General features: G+C 39.3%; 2 protein-coding genes across 4 annotated transcripts in view; one reads left to right on the top strand and one right to left on the bottom strand.

The window, feature by feature from the left end:
• LOC127001631 (protein sel-1 homolog 1-like) overlaps positions 1-11768 on the top strand; it is a 35784-nt gene extending 24016 nt beyond the window's left edge. For both annotated transcript variants that reach the window (XM_050866517.1, XM_050866518.1), the window contains exons 9-13: positions 5-153; positions 1344-1586; positions 2680-2853; positions 3921-4043; positions 5148-11768. In XM_050866517.1, coding sequence (XP_050722474.1) covers positions 5-153; positions 1344-1586; positions 2680-2853; positions 3921-4043; positions 5148-5273 — 815 coding nt within the window. In that variant the 3' untranslated portion in view covers positions 5274-11768. The remainder of the gene's footprint in view (positions 1-4; positions 154-1343; positions 1587-2679; positions 2854-3920; positions 4044-5147) is intronic.
• The window catches only part of LOC127001632 (catalase-like), a 26255-nt gene continuing 15022 nt past the window's right edge, over positions 11196-22428 (bottom strand). For both annotated transcript variants that reach the window (XM_050866520.1, XM_050866519.1), the window contains 8 exons: positions 22231-22372; positions 21825-21975; positions 20583-20779; positions 15918-16035; positions 15696-15833; positions 13305-13514; positions 12832-12987; positions 11196-12671 (listed from right to left, as the gene is read on the bottom strand). In XM_050866520.1, the coding sequence (XP_050722477.1) occupies positions 12459-12671; positions 12832-12987; positions 13305-13514; positions 15696-15833; positions 15918-16035; positions 20583-20779; positions 21825-21975; positions 22231-22372 (1325 nt within the window). In that variant the 3' untranslated portion in view covers positions 11196-12458. The remainder of the gene's footprint in view (positions 12672-12831; positions 12988-13304; positions 13515-15695; positions 15834-15917; positions 16036-20582; positions 20780-21824; positions 21976-22230; positions 22373-22428) is intronic.

The raw sequence follows: 22428 nt of genomic DNA, 5'->3' as shown, positions 1-22428 counted from the left end.
ACAGGTGGTCTGGGTGTAAGGCGTGACTACAAGATGGCCATTAAGTACTTTAATTTGGCTTCCCAGTCTGGCCATGTGCTGGCATTCTACAATTTAGCTCAAATGCAGGCATCAGGCACTGGCATGGTGCGTTCATGTCATACCAGTGTTGAGGTAAGTCATTATCATCCTTCTGTATTTGACAACAGATTCCTTACATAGATATGCAAGTTTTATTTATTTATTTATTTTTTTTTTTTTTACATCAAAAGAATGTAAGCTTAAACAGAGAGGAACTTACATGATGCTCCTAAAGAGAAGACAATAGAAACATTCTGAAGAAAGGGATAAAATCAATGTAAATGCTGTGTTGCTTTAATATTTTCAGAAAAGAACTAAGGATGCAGGTAGTCAGAAAGCAATGAAAGGCAGATTGTTCCATAGCTTATCAGTGAAGGGGATGAGGAGGTGAAGCACTGGTTTCCTCTGCATTGCATAAGAGGGGAGGCCTAAAGATGAAAGTGATACTGAATCTTGTGTGGTGGGTTTGTGGAAGGATTTTTGGAATTTTTCACCCTGAAAGATAAAGAAAAAGCTGGTGGCATATGCTAGCTGCAGGCATGGCTTTAGTGCTCATTTTTAATCTTATTTTAGTCAGGCCAATTTAGATAAGCAAAGGCCTGCATATTTTGACAATCTGACATGAATCTTTGATTTCCAGACTACCCTTCTACGAATTCTACCCTTCTCTCTACACCTTTATCTCCAGTCTCCTTTCAGGCTGATCCATTGCAGACAGTCACTGTTCTACCCCTAAACCTCTAAACAGTGATATTCTGCAGGGTTCTTCTATCTCCCATTCTTCTTTTCAAAACAAACTGCTCTATCCACTCCTATACCAATGACTCTACTCTGCATTACCCAACTTCTTTTAATAGAAGACCTTCCCAACAGGAATTACTGGACTCAAGGCTTGATGCTACAGAATGCACAACCTCTTACATTATTATAATTTCTGAATGGGCAGAAGGAACTTTGAGTCCTCCAGTACCTCAAATCTCGGGAGAAATATTCTTGGGTGGTGATTGGTGATGCATTTTTTAAACTACCTTTCTGACTAGATAAGCTTGGTTAAAGAAAGTTAAATCTAGGTATTAAAAATACTTAAAATTAATTAGGAATAGAGAAAGTGAAATGCATGTAGGTGTTTTGATGTTTTGTTTTTTCAGGACAAAATACAGTTTTGACAAGAGTCAGCCCAAGTGGGAAAATAATATTGTGAAAAACTACTGTAAATGCTGGTAAAATAGTATAGTCACAGTGACCTTTATATCTTTTCTGAAATTTCTTCACTTTTTTTTCAGCTCTTCAAAAATGTAGCTGAGCGTGGTCGATGGGGAGAGCGACTGATGGAAGCTCATTCTGCATACCGGGCAGGCCGCCACTCACAGGCCCTCATTACTTATATGCTCCTTGCCGAGCTGGGTTACGAGGTTGCACAGAGCAATGCTGCTTTCATCCTTGATAGACATGAGACCCAACTCTTTAGGCAGGGCGGTGAGGGGTTTTCTCGTGCTCTTATGTACTGGGGCCGCGCTGCATCACAGGCAAGTTATTCTTAAAACTAGTCATGACAAATCCTATAAGTTAACAGTTTAAGATAGAAAACCTAGGGGAACAAGATAAAGCAAATAAGTATGAATGGAAGTTGAAGCAGATAAAGATGATGATGCTTGATTAGGGATGAGAGGGGCGGCATTCTCTTGCAACCATTGACATATAGGATTGTTAAATGTTTCTCTGTGTGTGCCATTTTACTTTTAAATTCTTGGCTTTATTTTTGTTACTGATAGGAGCTTTGAGGTTGGTGTACTGTTTGAATTTAAAGCCGTGAAATTAACCACTTTTGGCCAGATAACATTTGTACGTCACAAGTGTGCTGGGCTCAAAGGCTGGGCAACTTATGTGCATGTCATTAGAATTTTTGCCAGATGTTGAGTGCAGTATCAATCTCCAGTTGTCTATGTTTCTAATACATTAAATGGGAGTAGATTCCATTATACTTGTGGTGTCTAAATGAAAATGTGTGGTTGGCCTCATCTCATTATTTGCATGAGAGTGATAAGGAACATGATATGTGGAGTGTGAAGGGTTTACAGAGTAACAAGTGTAAAAGTGTTGAGTATGTAATTCATATGAAGAGCAATTAGAGAGATGTACTAAGATGAGGCATATTGATGAAGGGGTAAAATAGTGGTGAAAAGAGTGCAGTGCAGTGGTGAAGGATGGTAATAAATAATTGGGAAGATGGTGGTTAGACATGATGTAGATCTCTTAATAATAGTAGATAGAGATGAGGAAATCAAGAGAGCTGACTCCTGATGGGCTGGGATGAAATTCATAAAACAGGATGAATAAACCAAGAAAGTATACTCTTTCAGCCACTGTTTGCCTCAAATCCTAATTAACTGGAACATCATTAAGTGTAAATGTTTGAACTCAGTCTTTGTAGGAATCTGGACAAGTTATGTCCATTCCTCATTGCAATCTGTTCATTATCTTTTATTGTTTTATACTCATTCATGCTAATGTGATTTTATCTCCCTGGCCGAAATGAAAAAAATGGGTAACAGATGATTTTTACCAATATTAGAATGATAATGATGCTGATAATCTTATATCATCAAATATATCTGGCAGGGTTATGCTGTGGCACGAGTTAAGTTGGGAGACTACCATTACTATGGGTATGGTACATCTGTGGATTATGAGACAGCTGCAGCCCACTACCGACTCGCCTCAGAGCAGCAACACAATGCTCAGGCCATGTTCAACTTAGGCTACATGCATGAGCAGGGTCTGGGGCTTAAGCAGGTAAAGAAGAGTTGTAGTGTTATCTTAATTTGAAATACAGTTGACACATGCTATTCTTGGGGGTTATTTACTTAACCCCTTGTGAACAAAGTAGATTCATGAGTACAGTCATTTCCTGCTCTCCATCATTAATTGGTTCCAAAAGCCATGACTTTTCCTACCTACTGTCTATTATGTCTACTTTTCTTCGTACTTACCCACTTGCCTTCCTACTTACCCACATTTCTTCTGGCTTATCCACTTTCCTTCCTTCAAACCCACTTTTCTTTCTACCTACCAACTTTTATACGCCTCCATGCTCTAGTGGTCAGCGTGCCTGGCTTCTACTCCGCGGGCCCGGGTTCGAATCCCGGCCTGGGCAGTCGGCGTGCAGCTCACCCAGCTGTTCATCCTCCCTCTCGGGCTGGTCGATAAATGGGTACCTGGGGAAACCTGGGGAAGGTAAACTGTGGTAACCCGGATGTCACACTGGCCCTGTGTCCCGGGGTAATGGGCTCCCACCACAGGCTCAAGGGCCAATGTTACGGAGATGAGCACCGAGGCCACACGCTGCTACAGCGTATGCCCCCAACTTTACCTTTACCTACCAACTTTTATTCCTACCTACCGAGTTTTATTCCTACATACTCACTTTTATTCCTACCTACTATGGTTTGACACTGCCTACAGACGCACAGATTCCCACACGTACTTCATGGCTAATTTCACAGTTGTTTTGATCTTTACATTCTTTCCTGTTAATTTCCAGGAGGTTTGAAGGTTAATAGAATACATATATGACAACAGATGAGTAGTTGGTTAAGTAGGAAACAAGATATTGGCACTTTAAAAAAAAATCTTTATCAAATTTAGATTTGGATCACATTGCACTAATCTAAAGAAATTATGTAACAAAATATATACTGGCTTTTTAACATCGCGTTAAACCAAATTCCCATGTTTTAAACATGCATAAAATGAGTCACCTTTATGCAAACCCACATATGACGAAGCTGCAAATAGTGGAGGTCAACTGTATTAGTCTGATTCAGTAAAATATTCAAATTTTCCTTCCATTCCCTCCTCAGGACATGCACTTGGCCAAGCGTTTCTATGACATGGCAGCGGAGGCAAATGTCGATGCCCAGATCCCAGTTGCTCTGGCCTTGGCTAAGCTGGCTCTTCTTTTCTCCTTAAAGTACCTGGAAGATGTAAGTTTCTGTGTGATATATTTACTATGAGAAAGAAGGGAAGTGACTTTATTAAGGTATTCAAACTAATGAAGGGTCTGGGGCTGTTTGCTGGTAAGGGATAGTTAGACAAAGGGACATGAATGTAAATTGAAGAAAACAAGATGCAGAAAGGATGTAACAAAATTGGCTTCCCTAATATAATCATTGATACGTGAAATAGCCTGGATGTTGGGATAATTAGAGCGCAAAACATCAAAGCTCAAAGCATATTTGGATAAAAACAGATAAGGAGACAGGGTGGTACGAGCTTAACCCCTTCACTATGGCCGGGCGAAAACAATGCCCTGCGCCGTATCCAAGATTGCCACGCGCGCCAAATTTCAAATGTCACTATTGAATATAACAAGTTTTCAGCCATAAACTCAACATAACCATCATGTATTATATATGAAAACATGCAGAATTAAATGGTGCACATAAAGAAACATAAATTAATTGATAATTTTGAGATGTAATGATAAATATAAAGATAAAATATCTCGTATATTGGCTAAAGTGCGCCAGGACGCAGTATGCGCGTCCTCGGATATGATACAGGGCACGCAAGGACGCAGTATACGCATCCCCTTGTTGAAGGGGTTAGTTCATCTCCTGTATACTACAAATAGGTAAATAAAACCAGGTAATACTTATTTATATATCCTCATTTTGCTGTGGTCTGTACACTGCAACAGCAGGATGTGGAATGTGCAGTGCTGAGACTATAAACCAGGCATGAAGAAAACAGTCCTCCTGCATTTCGGAATACTTAAGAATCGGTTGTAAATGTTTCAACTAAACCTACTCTAGGATTGGGCTTTTATTGAATTTTGAAATACTAAAGAAAAAACATGATGTTATGCAATTGTAATTATCTACTATTAGGTAATGTTCACTGCAATATATATTTTACTGTAGGTAAAGTATTCATTATTTACAACCTATGATGATGATTGCAAGAAAGAGCGAAATATTCAGACATTCAATATTCTCATGTTTCAACTTGGATATGAAAAAGAAAGCTCTAATTATTGAATACCTGAGTGAGCAGTTAAAACTTATCATATTTTTATTTGTTTAAAGTTTCAGTGGTTGCACCTCGAGGAGCTGCTAGGGCCAGACTGGGACATCTACCTGATGGCCATCCTTTCTATTCTGATTGGCATTCTCATCCTTTTCCGTCGACCTCCACCTCGCTTAGCTGTTTGAAGTACCGCCTTAGTAAATAGAAAATTCAGTCGGGCTGTACACTCAAAAGGATTAGTCTATTTTGTATTTTCATATTTCCTCAAGTGTTTGTTCTTATATCTCCAGATCATTTTTATTTTCACAAGCAGTTAGTGAGCCTATGTGATGGTGGTTGTGGTGTTCACTGTTCCTCTGAAGCACATGAATTTAGTATATATGTGTAATAAGCTTTGTTGATACATGTCATTGAAAGCAAATATTAAGTTACACCATTACTTAATTTACATGCTCATGTTCACATCTGCAATACCCACATTTTAAACTTTCGACAGAAAAGGTATGACTTTGGAAACTTCATTTTACAGAAGTTTATTTAGCATATATCACTTTCACTTCAAGGTGCTTCAATTTATAAAGATTTGTAAAGTTGTTATAAAAATTCATAACCAGAAACTAGCCTTGTAGGTCTTGCTGTCTTTGCATTTCATATTTATTTCCTGTAGGCATTTTGTTGCCACCACAGATGTATAGAATCATTTGAGAAAATTTCTGTACATACTGTGTGTGTGTGTGTGTGTGTGTGTCTGTGTGTGTGTGTGTGTCTGTGTGTGTGTTTGTGTTTGGGTGGGGTGTGGGGAATGCCTGTGTGCATGTGTGTGCATACATAGTGTGTGTGTGTGTGTGTGTGAGAAACTATATATATATATATATATATATATATATATATATATATATATATATATATATATATATATATATATATATATATATATATATATATATATATATATATGCACACACACCTAATGTTTATATAATACAGGCAATCCCTATTATTCAAGTATTGTTATTCAACATTGTTCTCTTGACATTTGTATTTACATTCCCATTTTTATTATTTCCTTGCCATTTCAATATTTGTTTTCAAATCATGGTCTTATCAGCTGGGCTGTCTCCTCTCCCCTTTATCTTTATTCACATGTTCATGCTCCCAGCCACCATCATCATACAACGGTGACAGATGATAACATATCTTTGATAAAACCTTACCATTTTGGTGGTGGTGGGGTGGCTTCGTGGTGCAGTGGTTAGCACACTCGGCTCACAACCGAGAGAGCCCGGGTTCGACTCCCGGGTGGAGTGGAAAAATTTGGACGGCTTTTCCGATACCCTACGCCCCTGTCCACCCAGCAGTGAATGGGTACCAGGTATTAATCAGGGGTTGTGTCCTGTCTCTTGGGATCTGTTCCCTTCTCCTATATTTCCTTCCCCTTCTGTCTCTCCGGCATATGACCACAGATGTTGCGCCGATTAAATGAAACTTTCCAACTTTCCTTTTGGTGGTGGTGGCATTGATACTGTGACCAGTCCTGGACTCAAGGGGAGACAGTGTGAGAAAGCCTCATACTCTCACCTACAGCTAGCTGACTTCTCCCCAGGCAATCTATTCACTTGGTACATAATCCTCACAATTAATTTCTACATTCTGAATGAACTTAAATTTTGTTGATACTTTCCTTAATATTGGGTTACATGCTCAAGAACACTTGTAGTACTCAGTAGAAAGTTTGCCAAGAACTTGCCACTACCACACAGATTTGTTCACCTCATATTCCAAGGTGAAGGGAGGTGTAGGGCTCTTTTTTTACATTTAGCCTATAGCATCAGTAGCCTTTCTTGATAAGTCATGCTGGTCGGTCCCAGCCCGTAATGATGCAGACATGTGTTTTATAGTGGTGCCATCTTGCTTGGCTCATGTTGCCCCTTGTTATCCCCTTTAGAGAGTTTATCTAGAGTCAGGGTCTTCAGGCCAGTATGTGGGTAGTCCTAGGCCACTCAGCAATGACTGAAAGTTGTCAGCTTGAAGTGGTGAGCAGAACTTGAACCTAGCTCTTCAAAACACGGCACCCACATGTTGACCACTTAGCCAACGCCTCCCCATTTATTAGTGTACATTGAATGATTTTCTTATGAAAAATGATCATTTCATATTTCTAAGCTATAGTGTTTATCCTCTTTTGTTATTCTTATGCTTTGTTATTTTGCTTATCTAGTTGTACAGACTATAGACTCTCATTAGCTTCAGCTTCCCAGCCATGGTTCACTTAGTGAAAAACTCCACACTGTCCTGGGTGTAGGACTAACAGTGACTCATGTGAATGTGTCTCGCTCCATCTCCTTGGCCCATGAGGCTCATGCAGCCATCTTCTGTTACAAGCTATGCCAAGATGATGGCATCAGCCAAACTATCCAACAAAGTGTACAAAGAAATGTACTCCAAGTGAAGCAGGGAGCCATGATGAAGCAGCTGCCAGGAACCTCCTAGAGGTATTCAACAAAGGTATTTTTCCTTTTTTTATTGAATTTTTGTAGGATAGAGAGGGTGACCAGGAATCTAACCCCCCCTATTTCTATATTACTCTATGGCAATAACAGGTTCATTATTTCATGGTTTTGTTGTTCAACCATTTTCTATGAAATACACCCGTGCTGAATAACAGGGATTGCCTGTATTGGGTTTGAGTGTGTGGTTGGTTCCTAAATATATGTGTATTATTTCCTCAAGGGTTAATAATATTTAGTTACCTGGCTATGCTGTTAAACATTTTGGTCAAGTATCTTAATCATAAGTGTCCTTTCTAGTTTGGGTATTGAATAATTGCTGTACATCAACACAGCTTCACTGAACTTTTATTATTTTCCAGTAATAAACATGAAAATTACTCTTTGAATTGTGATACAAATTCAGCTGACTTGATCAGTTATTTTTTCTAGTTCTAGTTCAATACTCAATTTTAAGTATGTTTCTCCGCATTCAATTCTGTAACTTTAGATATGTGAGGTGCTGCTGATACCTAGTTGCCACCATCCCCTTCCACCTCCAATGAGAGATTAGAGAGCAAGACAACCTACTTGATACACTGTATTCATTACTCTGCTTCATCCCATAACATTGTATATACATTCACCATGTGATTTTCTGAGTGGGCAAGAAAGGAATTGAAAGCAATAGAGGAGAGCTGGTGCTGAAACTGTGGAATGCTCTCCCAGTTTAGCAGTGATCGTACCTCCCCTCCCCTCCCCCCTGCTAGTCTGCAAAGTTGCATTAATTTGAATTTTGTGAGATACTGATTAGTTAAGAAATAATAACTTCTGTAAGTTTACTATTGGCAACATGGAGTAGATGATGCACCTCGTGTTATTCCAGATGAAGAATATTTTGAATGCATAAGTACTTAAAAAGAAGTACTATAAATGTAAAAAGTTCATTTATTATTTGTGACAGTAAAAAAGTTATTATCCTGTTTCATTATTTTTAATGTAATTATACTAGAACAAATATTTAGGTCTGTTCACCTTAAACCTGCATATGATGCATCATGGAAAAAAACATCAGACTTCACACTATTACAAAAAAAAATTTGAGTTTGGCATCAGCCAGATAATGGGATCTGGAGGGAAAGCAATTATAACAGTCAGAAATAAAACCATGTAGGTCTCATGTACGTCTTATATAACTATCGTGGAAGGCTAAAATAACAACATAAACCTTACATATCAGCCCTAAAAACAACAATATTGGACAATATGAAAAATTCAAAGATTGGAGCTTTCCAGCTCTTACTACTTACTAATGAGGAGCATATGCCAGAGGGCACATAACTCCCTCGCTGCCTACACCCCTAATGATCACCCCATGCAAGTCCCACGCAGCTACCCTATCCTTCCAGCCCGGGATCGATCAACTTACTCCTTGCAGGGTTGTCTCGTACAGAACCACATGAACAAGAGTGACATCCAGGAAGCGAGCCACGTGCCCATATAGTTGGAGTTGGCATTCATGGACTAAGCTGGTCGTCGGCCTTGATTCAGTTTCATGAAGCCACTGGTGTGATGCAAAGTCATTCCAGTGATACCCCATGGGCCTGTGAAGGCACTTGATACCAAAGGTATTGACATGGCTCGCCAAGTCACTATTCATTGTATATCATACAGCCATACAATATGACAGGAGGACAAGCGACTCTTGTCTGGCCGCATAGGTATCGAGAACGCCATATGCTCATGTTGGCTCGAGTGACTTCCTGGTAAGACCCACCATTGCTATGCACTACGCTATAAAGGTATGTTAAGCTTTTGGTGACTTCATATCATGCCATGCAAATTATTTAGTAAAGTAGGCTTTTTCTGTAAAAATTTGGTGATAAAATTTGAAATGGTCATAAACACTGGACTATAACTGCAGGCAGCTGTTAAGCTGATAAACATAGACAAACCATCATTGGTGGCAGGGCTGGGCAGGTATTGGTACCAGTAATGGTACTATAGGCAGTTCCTCCAAGTCTGAGGTATCTGTTATAGTGTTCTGACAACCTGCCGTCTCATGGTGTGTTTGATTGCGTGGATAATATAAGATAGCCTACACATAGGAAGTAATCATCAGTTTCAGTAATATGCAACCAGCAATAACAAGTAGTGTCAATTATAGTCAAATTTGAGTTGAAAATTATTAGTATTGTTATAAACAGCTGTTTTGTTAATATAAAACCTGCTAATTTTCTTGGTGGCGAACAGCGCCTCTGCTGTTTAATAATTTTAATAATTATAATCAGTGATCTAGTAAATTACCAAAACAGGTGTTAAATTGCGACAGTACTTCTAATTTTTAACTCAAATTCAACTATAATTGTCAGTATCCGTTATTGTTGCCTGCATATTATTGATAAAGATTACGGTTTCCTATGTGAAGGCTATTATACAGTAGCCATGAAATCCAGCACAGTGTGTGACAGCAGGTTGCCAGCACATGATGATACACACCTCAGGGTTGGGTGAACTGACTATATGACATGGAAATGGTATCAGACTGCTCAGTACCGGTGGGTACTGGCAGTCATCATACACTCCTACATGTGTGTATGATTATTTGTATCAAGAATACTGCACTGGCGGTACCCTGCACTACTGGTACTGGTCTGGTACTATTACTCGTACTGGCCTATAGCCGGTATTGTTAGTACTAGATCTGGTGCCTGCCCATCCCTACCACCGAAATGGGTTTGTTTATATTTATCAGATGAACTTCTGCTTGCAGTTATGATCCAGTGTTTATATTCATTTTATATTTTTATTACCTAATTTTTTAGAGAAAGAAGCATTTATTAGTAAATATTTCACATGGTATGATATATTTAACCACCTGAAGTAAAAAATGAAAATAGCAGACTTTGTGGTGCAACCGCAAACCCAAAAGTTAAGTGAAATTTTGATGATTTCATATTTGCAAGAAGTTTATGTGAATTACAGTACGTTAGCTGATGAATAATGCTTCTTATATTTTATGCTGCTTCATACATGTATACATCGTCCTTTCCTTTGGAACTTCTGAATCATTTGCAGGTGGTCTGTGAATGTTTGCTGTGGCATAGGGAAGATTCTTTTGGGGCCACATTTGTGCATCATGGGGGAAATCCACAGATGTGTGAATCTGCAAGTAGTGAACCTGCGAATATGGGGGGGATGGGTGCACAGTATTTTGGTCGGTGTTCAATTAATGTTTGTATTTGACCTATTGCTGGTTACAGAAATTATGTGAAGCAATAATACTAATGATGGATAACTATTGATACATTGAGAAACACTATTGCTATAATTATATAATTTACTGTTCATCCTCCCTTCCCCACTGGTCGATATATGGGTACTAGGGGAAACCTGGGGTAGGTTAACTTATCTGGCGTCGAGTAAAGGGTTCCCACACCATAGGCCCAAGGGCCAATAGGACAGATGAACACTGAGGCCATGTGCAGCTATATCAATTGCCGAGCACATTAGAGAACTGCAATAAGTGAAAAAATCCTGTAGGTACTCAGTGGTGTAATGTGCATGCAACCACAGGATGGACGGAGTTTGCTCAGTAAATGGATAATCAAGTGCTGAAGAGTTATGTACCATAAAACATATATTTCACAATGTGGTTACATAAACTGTGCATTCAATAGGAATTTAACACTTTGGTCTAGCTTATGCCTTCCTTACCTTAAGTCTTAAACCATCACAAAAAAAACTGTTAAGGTATTACAGTTTTGTAATTATTTTCAGGAGTCAAATTAAAAGCTATAGCATTTACATCACCCTCTGCTTCAACAGGACAGGCAGTTGGGTACAATCATTTTTCATATTAGATTACAAACAGAATCCTAGTAAAAGGAAGTGACTTACCACCATACTAAGACCTTTCTTATAGTTTACCATATCAAAGCAGTATATTATACAGTGACCAGATTCAAAGGATCAAAAACTAGTGAGAAATAAAGCATAATTTTGGGAAAAAAAAAAAAAAAAAAAAAAAAAAATTTAATGAACTACAAGCTTGGAAATTTAATTGTAGATGGAACTGTACTTTGGCAATTATTTCTTAATAATTGCATCTAGCCTTTCAAAGTAAACCTATGCATATAGCATCTAGTGGTTTAATGCATATGATCATATAGATATGGAGCTATAAAGTGTGTGTGAATAAACAGGCTGAAGAAATTACATAATTATTCCATGAAAATTAAGTAACTAAAATAATGAAAACTAGTAAGATTGATTACATTACTGTACAGTAGGGTCCTCAATAGCACAAGAATGTCTCTATAGAAATTATCACTAATGCTAAGGGTCAAACTACATAGGCATAAGCTAGTGGTAGCAGTAATGGTAGTTCCTCTTTCCTACATAATTTCCATGCTGCATGGTTCTTTTTCCTTTCCTGCCAGCTTTGGCTGGAGGGGTGGGGAGGAGCCTTAGCCTTTGCTGTTCTTCATCTTCCACCTTTGATTAGATAGTTTGTGTAGCTTGTCACAAACAGCCTCGTAAGGACCATCAGGTCTGCTGTTGTTTGTTCTTCCTTTGTGTTACTTTGTATTTGGTTCCTCCCTTTATAACTTTGTGGAGTTTTCTTTTGGTCTGCAGCTTGGTTGAATATTTTGTAACATGCACTGATTGTGAATCACACTATGATTTCACACTCTTTGGGATCCTACTGTACTGTTTCCAACCCACTGTATATAAACATATAGATGAACTATCTATAAACACATTAAATGCTCACTCAAGAAAAATTCTATATACTCATGAATGTCTTGAAAGATGAAAAGTGTAAACAAACCACTGCTTGTCTTGTGCATGTAATGGATTACTTGAACTGGTCAGCCCTGCTCACAGCTTTGCATTTGATGCTGTCACTGCATGGACATTTGAAGATGTCTGGGAAGCCTTGATGCGGTTCAGTGCATTCCTGACTGCAGCACCATACTCGGGACAAACATGAGTGAAGTTATTGATGGCCCTGTCTTGCAGGAACTCCTGAGCATTTATAAGATGGCCAGCAATGTTGTTCACCAACCTCTGCCGCTCTTCCTCATTCAGTACCTTAAGGACAGAGCCAAATAGGTTAATTTTTTTATGCGATAAGACCAAGAAAATATTTTCCCTCACTTTTAATGGCTGATAAAAAAGATCAGTCATACTGTAAATTGATAATGCTATGGTAAAATTAGATTGGATAACATATTTTTTGCAAAGTACTTACTTTTTTGAAGAAGGTGCAAACTTGAGTGAAGTTGTCTTCATCCATACTATTGTAACGAGTCACATCACCAGAAACTGCAAATCTGGGTTCACCTTCATATGACTTGCAGTCCAATGGGCCTGAGAAGCTGTTAGGGTAGTAATTTGGTGCACATGTCTGCAACAATAGAAATTTGTTAATTTAATACTTCATTCACCACAAAGTTTCTGATATGTACTGAAACATGAAACATAATACAAAAATATTATTGGTTGATGAGCTAGATATGCAGCTTTGCAGTTTATAAAGGAACAGAAACCAACATTTAAAAGAATAGTTTTTAGAAGACAAGTTGATAAATAGCACAAGAGGAAAAAACAACTTGTCTCCAGAGAATTACATAAGCAGGATCATAAGAGAAACATTTTCACTCTCCTTGAACAGGCAATAATCAGGTCACATAAAAAATGCCGTGAAGCACCAGCACAACTCACCTGGTTGTCATTCACTGTCATTGGGCCATCCCTCTGATAGTTCTTTGTACGAGCGCGATATGGGCAGTTGACAGGGATCTGGTGGTAGTTGGCTCCCAAGCGGTGACGGTGGGTGTCATTATATGAAAAGAGGCGACCCTGAAGCATCTTGTCTGGAGACGGCTCGATCCCTGGCACAAGGTTGGCAGGGGAAAAGGCCAGCTGCTCCACCTGAAGATGAAAATGAGCTATCAGTCTTTTCACTCAAGCATATATCTAACAACATCTGTAACTTAACAATTTGTACATATGTATACTTTTTCACAGCAAAGGAAAGAGCCTTGAAGTGTTTGAAAATGTCAAAAATACAGTTATCAGTTGACTAGTATTTGATGATCAAGAGAACAGTCACATTTATAAAGTATAAAATTTATCATACTATTTAGTGCGTTCAATACATGTTACATGCAATTCAACATTGATAAGTGCACAGTATACTGTTGGAAAATACCTAAGTATCTGCAGTAGGGAATTAAGTTTGCCAGTATGTTCAAGCATCTAGCCTACTGCCATTGCAATAATAATTAAAACTAGCACCAACAAGCTTGAACACCTGAAATGCTCAAGGTAACTTCAAGCAACATTCACCTTGCATGGATTATGCCGTTCAGCTCTGGTACCATTATTAAATGGATGGATTCTTTAGAATACATAAGTATGAGAATGGAAAATTATTGCTATAGTATTAAAGGTAAAGTTGAGGGCATATGCAGTAGCTGTGTGTGTCCTTGGTACTCATCTCTCTCCCACTGGCCCTTGAGTCTGTGGTGGTTGAGAACCCATTACCACAGGACATGGCAAGTGAGACATCTGGGATACCAGCTCTAGAATAAATAGGTGTGTGGGCTACACACTGACTGCCCAGCCTGGGATTTGAACCCAGGCCTGCAGACCCATAGCTAGGTGTACTAATCACTACATGGCACAGCAGTCAGGTCACTTAGAAGACACCACTGGTTACAATAATGCCAAAATGCAAAGCAATGAGAACTGTTTTCAATGAAAAGTGCTTAACCCTCTCCATCCGTGACACAGACGTCAGCGTCACAGTATGGAAAGGGTCAAGAGGAAATGGAAGAGGATTAATCCTCTTTAAACCTCTCAATCCTCCTCTAAATTCCTCTTCTATTTCCTCTTAAGAGGTTTAGAAGAGGAAATGGAAGAGGATTAACCCCTTCGCGCCGGATGTTCAAAAAGCCCGCCTGGCTGATATACGCCGTGCTCGGCCGCGCGCGGGAAACCTGAGCCGGCATGTATCTGCTTGTCGCCTCCGTATATTATGCTGCTAATTTTCAGTCAACATGTATCCCGTATTTGCAAAGCAGCATACACGACGAGTCAACATATACCTGCTATGCATAATATAAATTGCGTCAACGCGGAAAAAAAAAAAAAAAAAAAAAAAGCGAAATAAAGAAAGGGGAGAAAGGGGCAAGGGGGAATGAAATAGAGAAAGCAGATGATTGTGTAGAGGAGGAAGAATGTCGAGAAATTATCAGCAAATACAACTCTGTTATCATCAGTCAGAGAGCTGCCAGATACTCCTTTGTCATCACAGACAATGTATGTGTGTACGTGTGTGTGTGTGTGTGTGAGAGAGAGAGAGAGAGAGAGAGAGAGAGAGAGATAGGCAAGGAGTGGTGGTGTTGGCACCTTGGTGTCTGGGAGAGAGAGAGAGAGAGAGAGAGAGAGAGGTGGGCGAGACGTGATGGTGTCGGCGCCTCGGTGTCTGAGAGAGAGAGAGAGAGAGAGAGAGAGAGAGAGAGAGAGAGAGAGACAATGAGACTTCCTAATTTTAGACAAGGTGGGAAGAAGGCGGTGCATACTGTAGCTCATTTTTTGTGATTGGTGGGAACAAGGATGGTGGGAGGAGCAATAGGATTTCAAGGACAGCATATGGCGTCTTTACTTAGTAACCAACACAAAGTACGGGACAACTCAATAGAAGAAGAAACAGTATAGAAATATGACGCCCACGTAGGCGTCATCATATATGCTACTGGGGCTTCATGACGCCTACGTAGGTGTCATCGTATTGAAAGGGTTAAGAGGTTTAGAAGAGGACTAATGGTGACGCCGTCGGACACTGATGTCGGCATCGCCGGAGTAAAGAGGTTAAAGGCTCTTAAGTATAATATATAAAAAATAAAGAATGAAAGTATAAATATTGAGGAGTAGAAAATAGCTGATGACTGATGCACATTATGAAAATTTAATCACAAACGAAGAATCCAAGCCCATGAAAAACTAAAATTTTGATCTGCAAGCATTAAATTGTATCAAGAATGAAGACAACAGTGAAACAGTTACGGATATTGACACGTACAAATATTCACAAGGGCGAGTACTCACCTCGGCAAAGTAATTTTGTGGGTTGCGGTCAAGTGTTATCTTGCCCACGGGGATCAATGGGTACTCAGAGTGGGGCCACACCTTTGTCAAGTCAAATGGGTTGAACTCCCATTTCTCAGCTTGCTCAAAGGTCATCACCTGAGGAAGCAAAGTAAAGTTTAGCAAAGGTCCAGTATATCCTGGAAGTTTAAATCTAAGACAATACTCTGCAAATGGCTGTACCTGGATGTACATGGTGTAGGATGGGTAGTTGCCTTCACTGATTGCATCATACAGGTCACGGATGGCATAGTCAGGGTCAGAACCTGCCAAATCATCTGCTCTTTCTGGAGAAAGGTTTCTGGAAGAAAAATATATATGAAAAGAAAAATAAGTCTTCATAAAATACTGTATACCTTACAGTAATATATATTTTTTTTGCCTCTTTAAAATCTTAATCTTCCCTATCAGTTAATTCTTGCCTGTACATGGTGCCCTTTGTATCCTCCTCAGAGGAACACAAGTTACCCTGTCCAAGAGTTAGGTTGCCCTGCATTTACCTAACTGAGGACTAACCTTGCAAGGCCCCAAAATTTATGCAGACAAATAAACTTACTATACTTGGTTCTTAAATCATGTTCAATGAAAATTGCACAAAAGTTATCAAACAAACAAGTTTATTTAGATTTTCTGTATAATATGTTTATAAACAGTATCATTCAGTCTGTATTATAACAGAGATGTATGTATATTTGATTATAGGACAGTTACTATTTACTCAGTCATCAAGAAAGGTTTCAATGAAATAACTATGTATTGAATGCAGTATACAATTGAGTTTATAAACCTCCTAGTAGCAATCATATGAAGTTGATAAAGAATCTGAATCCTTGATTATTCTTGATCATTAAGTTATAGTTTAAGTAACTACTGGCCCATAAGTCTAACTTCAGTTATAGGTAGAATACTTGAGCATAATTAGAGACAAAATTGTGCATTACCTTGAGTCACACATTAATTAAGGATTCACAACATGCCTTGCATAATAAGAGATCCTGTTTGTCAAACCTATTGATCTCTTATAATGATCTCCTAAGCTTATGATTTAACCAATTCACTAGACATAGTCTATTTTGATTTTCAGAAAGCAGGAAGGGATTAGGAAAAAGTGGAGTGGATGTGTGTTGGAGGTAAAGAATATATTGGGGATAGAGGAAGGTATGGCACAGTATCAGATGTGGAGAACAGTCATCGCCCATCCAACCCCATCTTAACCCTGTCGGCATCACCGTATGGAAAGGATTAATCCTCTTCTAAATCTCTTAATCCTCTTCCTTTTCCTCTTAATCCTCTTCTAAACCTCTTAAGAGGAAATGGAAGAGGATTAAGAGGTTTAGAAGAGGATTAATCCTCTTCCATTTCCTCTTAACCCTTTCCATACTATGACGCCGACGTCTGCGTCACCATATTGAAAGGGTTAAATGGGAAAATATGGATGTTAAATGACAATAATGATGATGATGAGAAAGCATTTGATATAGCTTCACATCATAAATTACTTTCTAAAATAAAGCAATTAGAAAATGGATGGTAAAGTACATCAAAGTCACCAATGGATTACAAATTGGTTGGACACCTATCATGAGTGGTGTCCCTCAGGGCTCAGTTTTTCACATAGCACTGTTTATTATTTACATCAATGACTGTGACATTGGACTCATTTCATTAGTAAATTTAGCAGTAATCTCATTAGTAAATTTGCCAATGACACAAAGACTGGTAATTCAGCTCACTGACAAAGACAAAGCCTCAAAGAAGATTTGCCTAGAATTTCAGCTTTGTCTGATAGATGGGAGATGCTCTTTAATATATATATATATATATATATATATATATATATATATATATATATATATATATATATATATATATATATATATATCTATATATATATATATATATGTGTGTGTCAGGTTCTCCAAATTGGTACAAAAATAAAGAGGTGATTACAAAATGTATGTCATGAAACTCAAAAGCACTCTCCCGCACCCCCCAACAACCATCTCCTCACACCCACCCTTTCAGGATCTCACACCTAACCCGCGGCCCATTTTGTACAGAAATTGCCGGTGTAAAATTGCTGTGTGTGAATTTCAGCACCTCCAGTAGCTTTCATCCAACTTCACTCTGACTCCACTGCCACCATCCTGGCCACCATCCAACGCCCATTTCATTACCACCCACCCCTTACGTGGCCCCCTCCTTAACCAAAAATTGCCGGTTCTGGACGTCAGTATAGTCCCTATACCTCACCCACAACACTGTCAAACCATTTCCCAACCACTAACCACTTCAATTTCCACATCACAATCTCCAAAACCACCTCCAACATCCACACAAACAAAAAAAAAAGTGTACCCAGAATAATGACTGCCAGGCTTGCCAGTTATGGCAATAAATGAAATATATTGGGTGGTCAGTATTCCCAAAGGATCAGTCTACTAGGGCACCACCACAGAAATCACCTTCGACACACTTCAGTGATGGGAAAAAATAATACATTAAATACGTACAATGTACGTATCTGACGCTCAATGGTATTAAAATATAATACGTATGTCATACGTATCAGACGCTGTACGGGTTAAAAAACAGCTTGACTGCCACTTCTTTCAACTTGATATTCACTTAAGTAGAAATGCAAAGCTTGGTGACATTAAATTTATTTGATTTTGCAAGGGATTAAGGACAGGCCACCTAGTCTGGACCCTAGGGTCTGTGTGGTCTGAATATCTATGTAAATTTATGCAAATATCTCTCCAGTACCAGTACTGTGCCGCCTATAAATATACCCCTGGGTAGCAGGGGTTAATGAAAAAGGAGATGAAACTAAATATCACAAATACAGTAAAACCTCACCATTTGCGCGGCCTTAATTTGCGGCCATCATCCCACCATTTGTGCATCTCGCCGCTATGGTAACGGCGTATCACTGGCAGCAAAGTGTCGTCCGTTGATCTTCTGAGGACGTTTACAAGCGGTTTTGGCAGCAAAATGGCGTCCGTTGATATTCTGAGGATGTTTACTAGCTGTACTGGCAGCAAAATGGCGTCCATTGATCTTCTGAGGATGTTTACTAGCTGTTTTGGCAGCAAAATGGCGTCCATTGATCTTCTGAGGACGTTTACTAGCTGTTTTGGCAGCAAAATGACGTCCGTTGATCTTCTGAGGATGTTTACTAGCTGTTTTGGCAGCAAAATAGCGTCCGTTGATCTTCTGAGGACGTTTACTAGCTGTGTTGGCAGCAAAATGGCGTCCATTGATCTTCTGAGGACGTTTACTAGCTGTTTTGGCAGCAAAATAGCGTCCATTGATCTTCTGAGGATGTTTACTAGCTGTTTTGGCAGCAAAATAGCGTCCATTGATCTTCTGAGGACGTTTACTAGCTGCTTTGGCAGCAAAATAGCGTCCGTTGATCTTCTGAGGATGTTTACTAGCTGTTTTGGCAGCAAAATAGCGTCCGTTGATCTTCTGAGGACGTTTACTAGCTGTTTTGGCAGCAAAATAGCGTCCGTTGATCTTCTGAGGATGTTTACTAGCTGTTTTGGCAGCAAAATAGCGTCCGTTGATCTTCTGAGGATGTTTACTAGCTGTTATGGCAGCAAAATACCGTCCGCTGATCTTCTGAGGACGATTACTAGCTGTTCTGGCAGCACAATGGCGTCCGCTGATCTTCTGAGGATGTTTACTAGCTGTTCTGGCAGCAAAATGGCGTCCGCTGGTGAGCTAATAGCGTCTTCCATTTAGCGTAACCTGTTTTTGGGTCGTGATCTGTAGAGTCCCTTCTAGAGTCCCGACTACCTAAGATTTGGACGCCATTATTGGGCCTGTTTTCGCCGTGCTTTTCAAACGCTAGCACACGCTCTCGTGGTGAAAACAGGACCAATAATGGCGTCCAAATCTTAGGTTGTCGGGACTCTATCTATCAAGGGACTCCACAGATCACGACCCAGAAACAGGTTATGCTAAATGGAAGAGGCTATAATAAAGCTGTCTACCACCTGCGCGCCCTCTGCCGCCAGTAAAGAACACTGCCAACGTACACAACATGTCGTTTCCCGCCATAACCCGATCGCCTCTCCTCGTCTCGTGGTGACTGCGATTATTCGATGTTTTCTGCCTCACCTTTGCACCACCATCATGCTGCATGCAGTAGCATCGAAGCCTAAACCCTGGAAGAACCCGATGATGACCATAGCACAGGTGAAAGTGATTAAGAAGGTGGACAGTGGAAGAAAAAAGCGAGAGATTGGCCGGGAGTATGACGTGTTTCCTGCCAGCAGACCATTTTTTTTTTCTGGTAGGGGGGGTTTTGGGCCATGACCGCCCATATGTATTTTTCCCCATAGGTTATTAAGTTCGCCATTTGCGCATTCGCCATTTGTGCACCTTCAGACCGCCCATATGTACGCAAATGGTGAGGTTTGACTGTATATGTATTATGTAACATGAAGGCATGAGGAAAATATATTGAGTAAATAGTAGGACTACATCAAACATACTAAACAAACCATAAATTATAACTCAAACAGGCATCTAGCAATGAAACAAACACTATGATTTATGGAAGAATGTCAAAGTAAACTAAACTAGAATTATGTTGAAAACATTAGAAAGGAGAAAAAATTGACTAGCAAGATGTGATACAACACCTTAAATAAGGAAGGAAGATCATTCCAGAATAGGCTAAAGAAACAAAATGGACTACCACATTGGAAGCATTAGGACAAGAAGGGATGCATCACACAGAACAAACAAAAAAATGGAGATATTTGAAAGAAATGTCCAAAAAAATGTATGGAAATGAGGTGACAATTAGCACTGAAATGAAGTGAATATAGTTCTTACTTGATTCCCTGGTCGGTCTTGTAATGGAATTTGCAGTAGACAGCCTTTCCTTCTTTGTTCACCAACTTAAAGGTGTGGGAGCCATAACCATTCATGTGACGGTAGCCATCTGGGGTGCCACGGTCAGAGAAGAGGAATGACACTTGATGAGTTGTCTCTGGGCGCAGGGATATGAAGTCCCAGAACATGTCTGCATCCTGCCAGTGGTGATAGCTTTGTGAGTAATAATAAATAAAAAAAAGGCATATCCCACTTTATTTAATTTTGACTTGTGTTATTTTTGGCTTTATGAGATTTTTCTAAAGTAATTTTTTGTTCGCCGAATGTCATTATGATTACATCAAGGCTTTTGGAACCAATTAGTGATGTAGGGCGGGGCATGACTGTATTATGGTCTAAACACATGATGGTAAAATGCAGACCCATAGACTAAATTTAAAGGGGAACTGCAGATTGGTTGGTGATGTGAGGCAGGTTGCCACCCAGAGTTGATTTGAATTGGTCTCTTCTCAAAAGCATCATGTCTATGTATTTCCCTTCGTTTTGTCTGTAACATGAAAAATACAACTTTCAGTGGCAGCATCAGTTAAATCTTGACTCAATGCTTACACCAACCTTCTGCTAGGGGAGCAGTGGCTACCCAATATAACTACACCTACACGTACGTACTGCCTCTACCCGATGGAGGTATCAAACCCTTGGTTTCACATCAGTGAATTAAGCCAAGCCACTGAACTTTTCTTTAGTAGTTTTCGTCTCCAACCAACCATTCAAATATAAACCTAAAAACAAATTGCCCACTATACTGTTATTGAACTAAAGAAAAAAAAACTCGAAATGGTAGTATGAAGCCATCTCAGAGCAGTCCATGGAAACTAATCAGCAATGAACATACAAATATTCTACTTATTCCAAATGTTTACTGAAGAGTTGAGAGCTTATGATTAAATGGATTAACAGACTGTGTAGAAACAGTTATGAATTATTTTGAAATTGGTAAACAAAAGGAAATAATAGGTGATAAGAGAAACTACCAATTCTGATGGAATCATGCCTGGAAAAGTCCACAACCAAAGTAAAGGTTCAGAAATTTCTCAGTATCCTCTTGTAGGGAGATTTCAAATTGAACAGAGTAACATTTCTGATAAATAGTGCTAAAAATATGTGACAGTTATGTAGATTTTCATACAAGTACAAAAACTGAGAAAAAACAGTATGCATAAATCTAAAACATAGTAGCACCTTAAGGTGAGTTTGTGGGTTCCTCTTCTGAGTGTGGATAAAGGAAGGGAAGAGGATGGGGTCACGAATGAAGAAGATGGGAGTGTTGTTGCCAACCAGATCCCAGTTGCCTTCCTCTGTGTAAAACTTTACAGCAAAGCCTCGAGGATCCCTGCAGATAATGGAAAAAAGACACTTTTGAAACAGTTGATGAGAATAAGCATTTTTTTGTGGTATACACACCCAAGACTTGCTAAGGGAAGAGGAAGGTTCAAACAGAGAATTGGAAACACAAGTGCCAATGATGCTGAAATTCATAGAGTTGCATGAGTTACTAGGACACCTAATTACCATAAAACCTGTGCATCAGTTAATAGCCATTAGTTATTTTGTGTTAGTTTATAATCATTAGGGTTTTGTGCTTTACCTTGCAGTGTCTGCTGAACCACTTTCTCCACCCACTGTGGAGCATCTAATAGCTAGTGGAGTGCGTTTCCCAATCTCGCTGAAGATCTTGGCCTTAGTGTACTTTGTGATGTCGTGGGTGACCTCAAAATAGCCAAATGCTCCTATAAAACAATATACATGTGAGAAGAGCCTAAAAAGGAAAGTATATATATATATA

Source organism: Eriocheir sinensis, chromosome 21, assembly GCF_024679095.1.
Source record: "Eriocheir sinensis breed Jianghai 21 chromosome 21, ASM2467909v1, whole genome shotgun sequence".
Taxonomy (NCBI): domain Eukaryota; kingdom Metazoa; phylum Arthropoda; class Malacostraca; order Decapoda; family Varunidae; genus Eriocheir; species Eriocheir sinensis.
The sequence above is the reverse complement of the archived record's forward strand: the minus strand, read 5'-3'. Positions and strand labels throughout refer to the sequence as shown.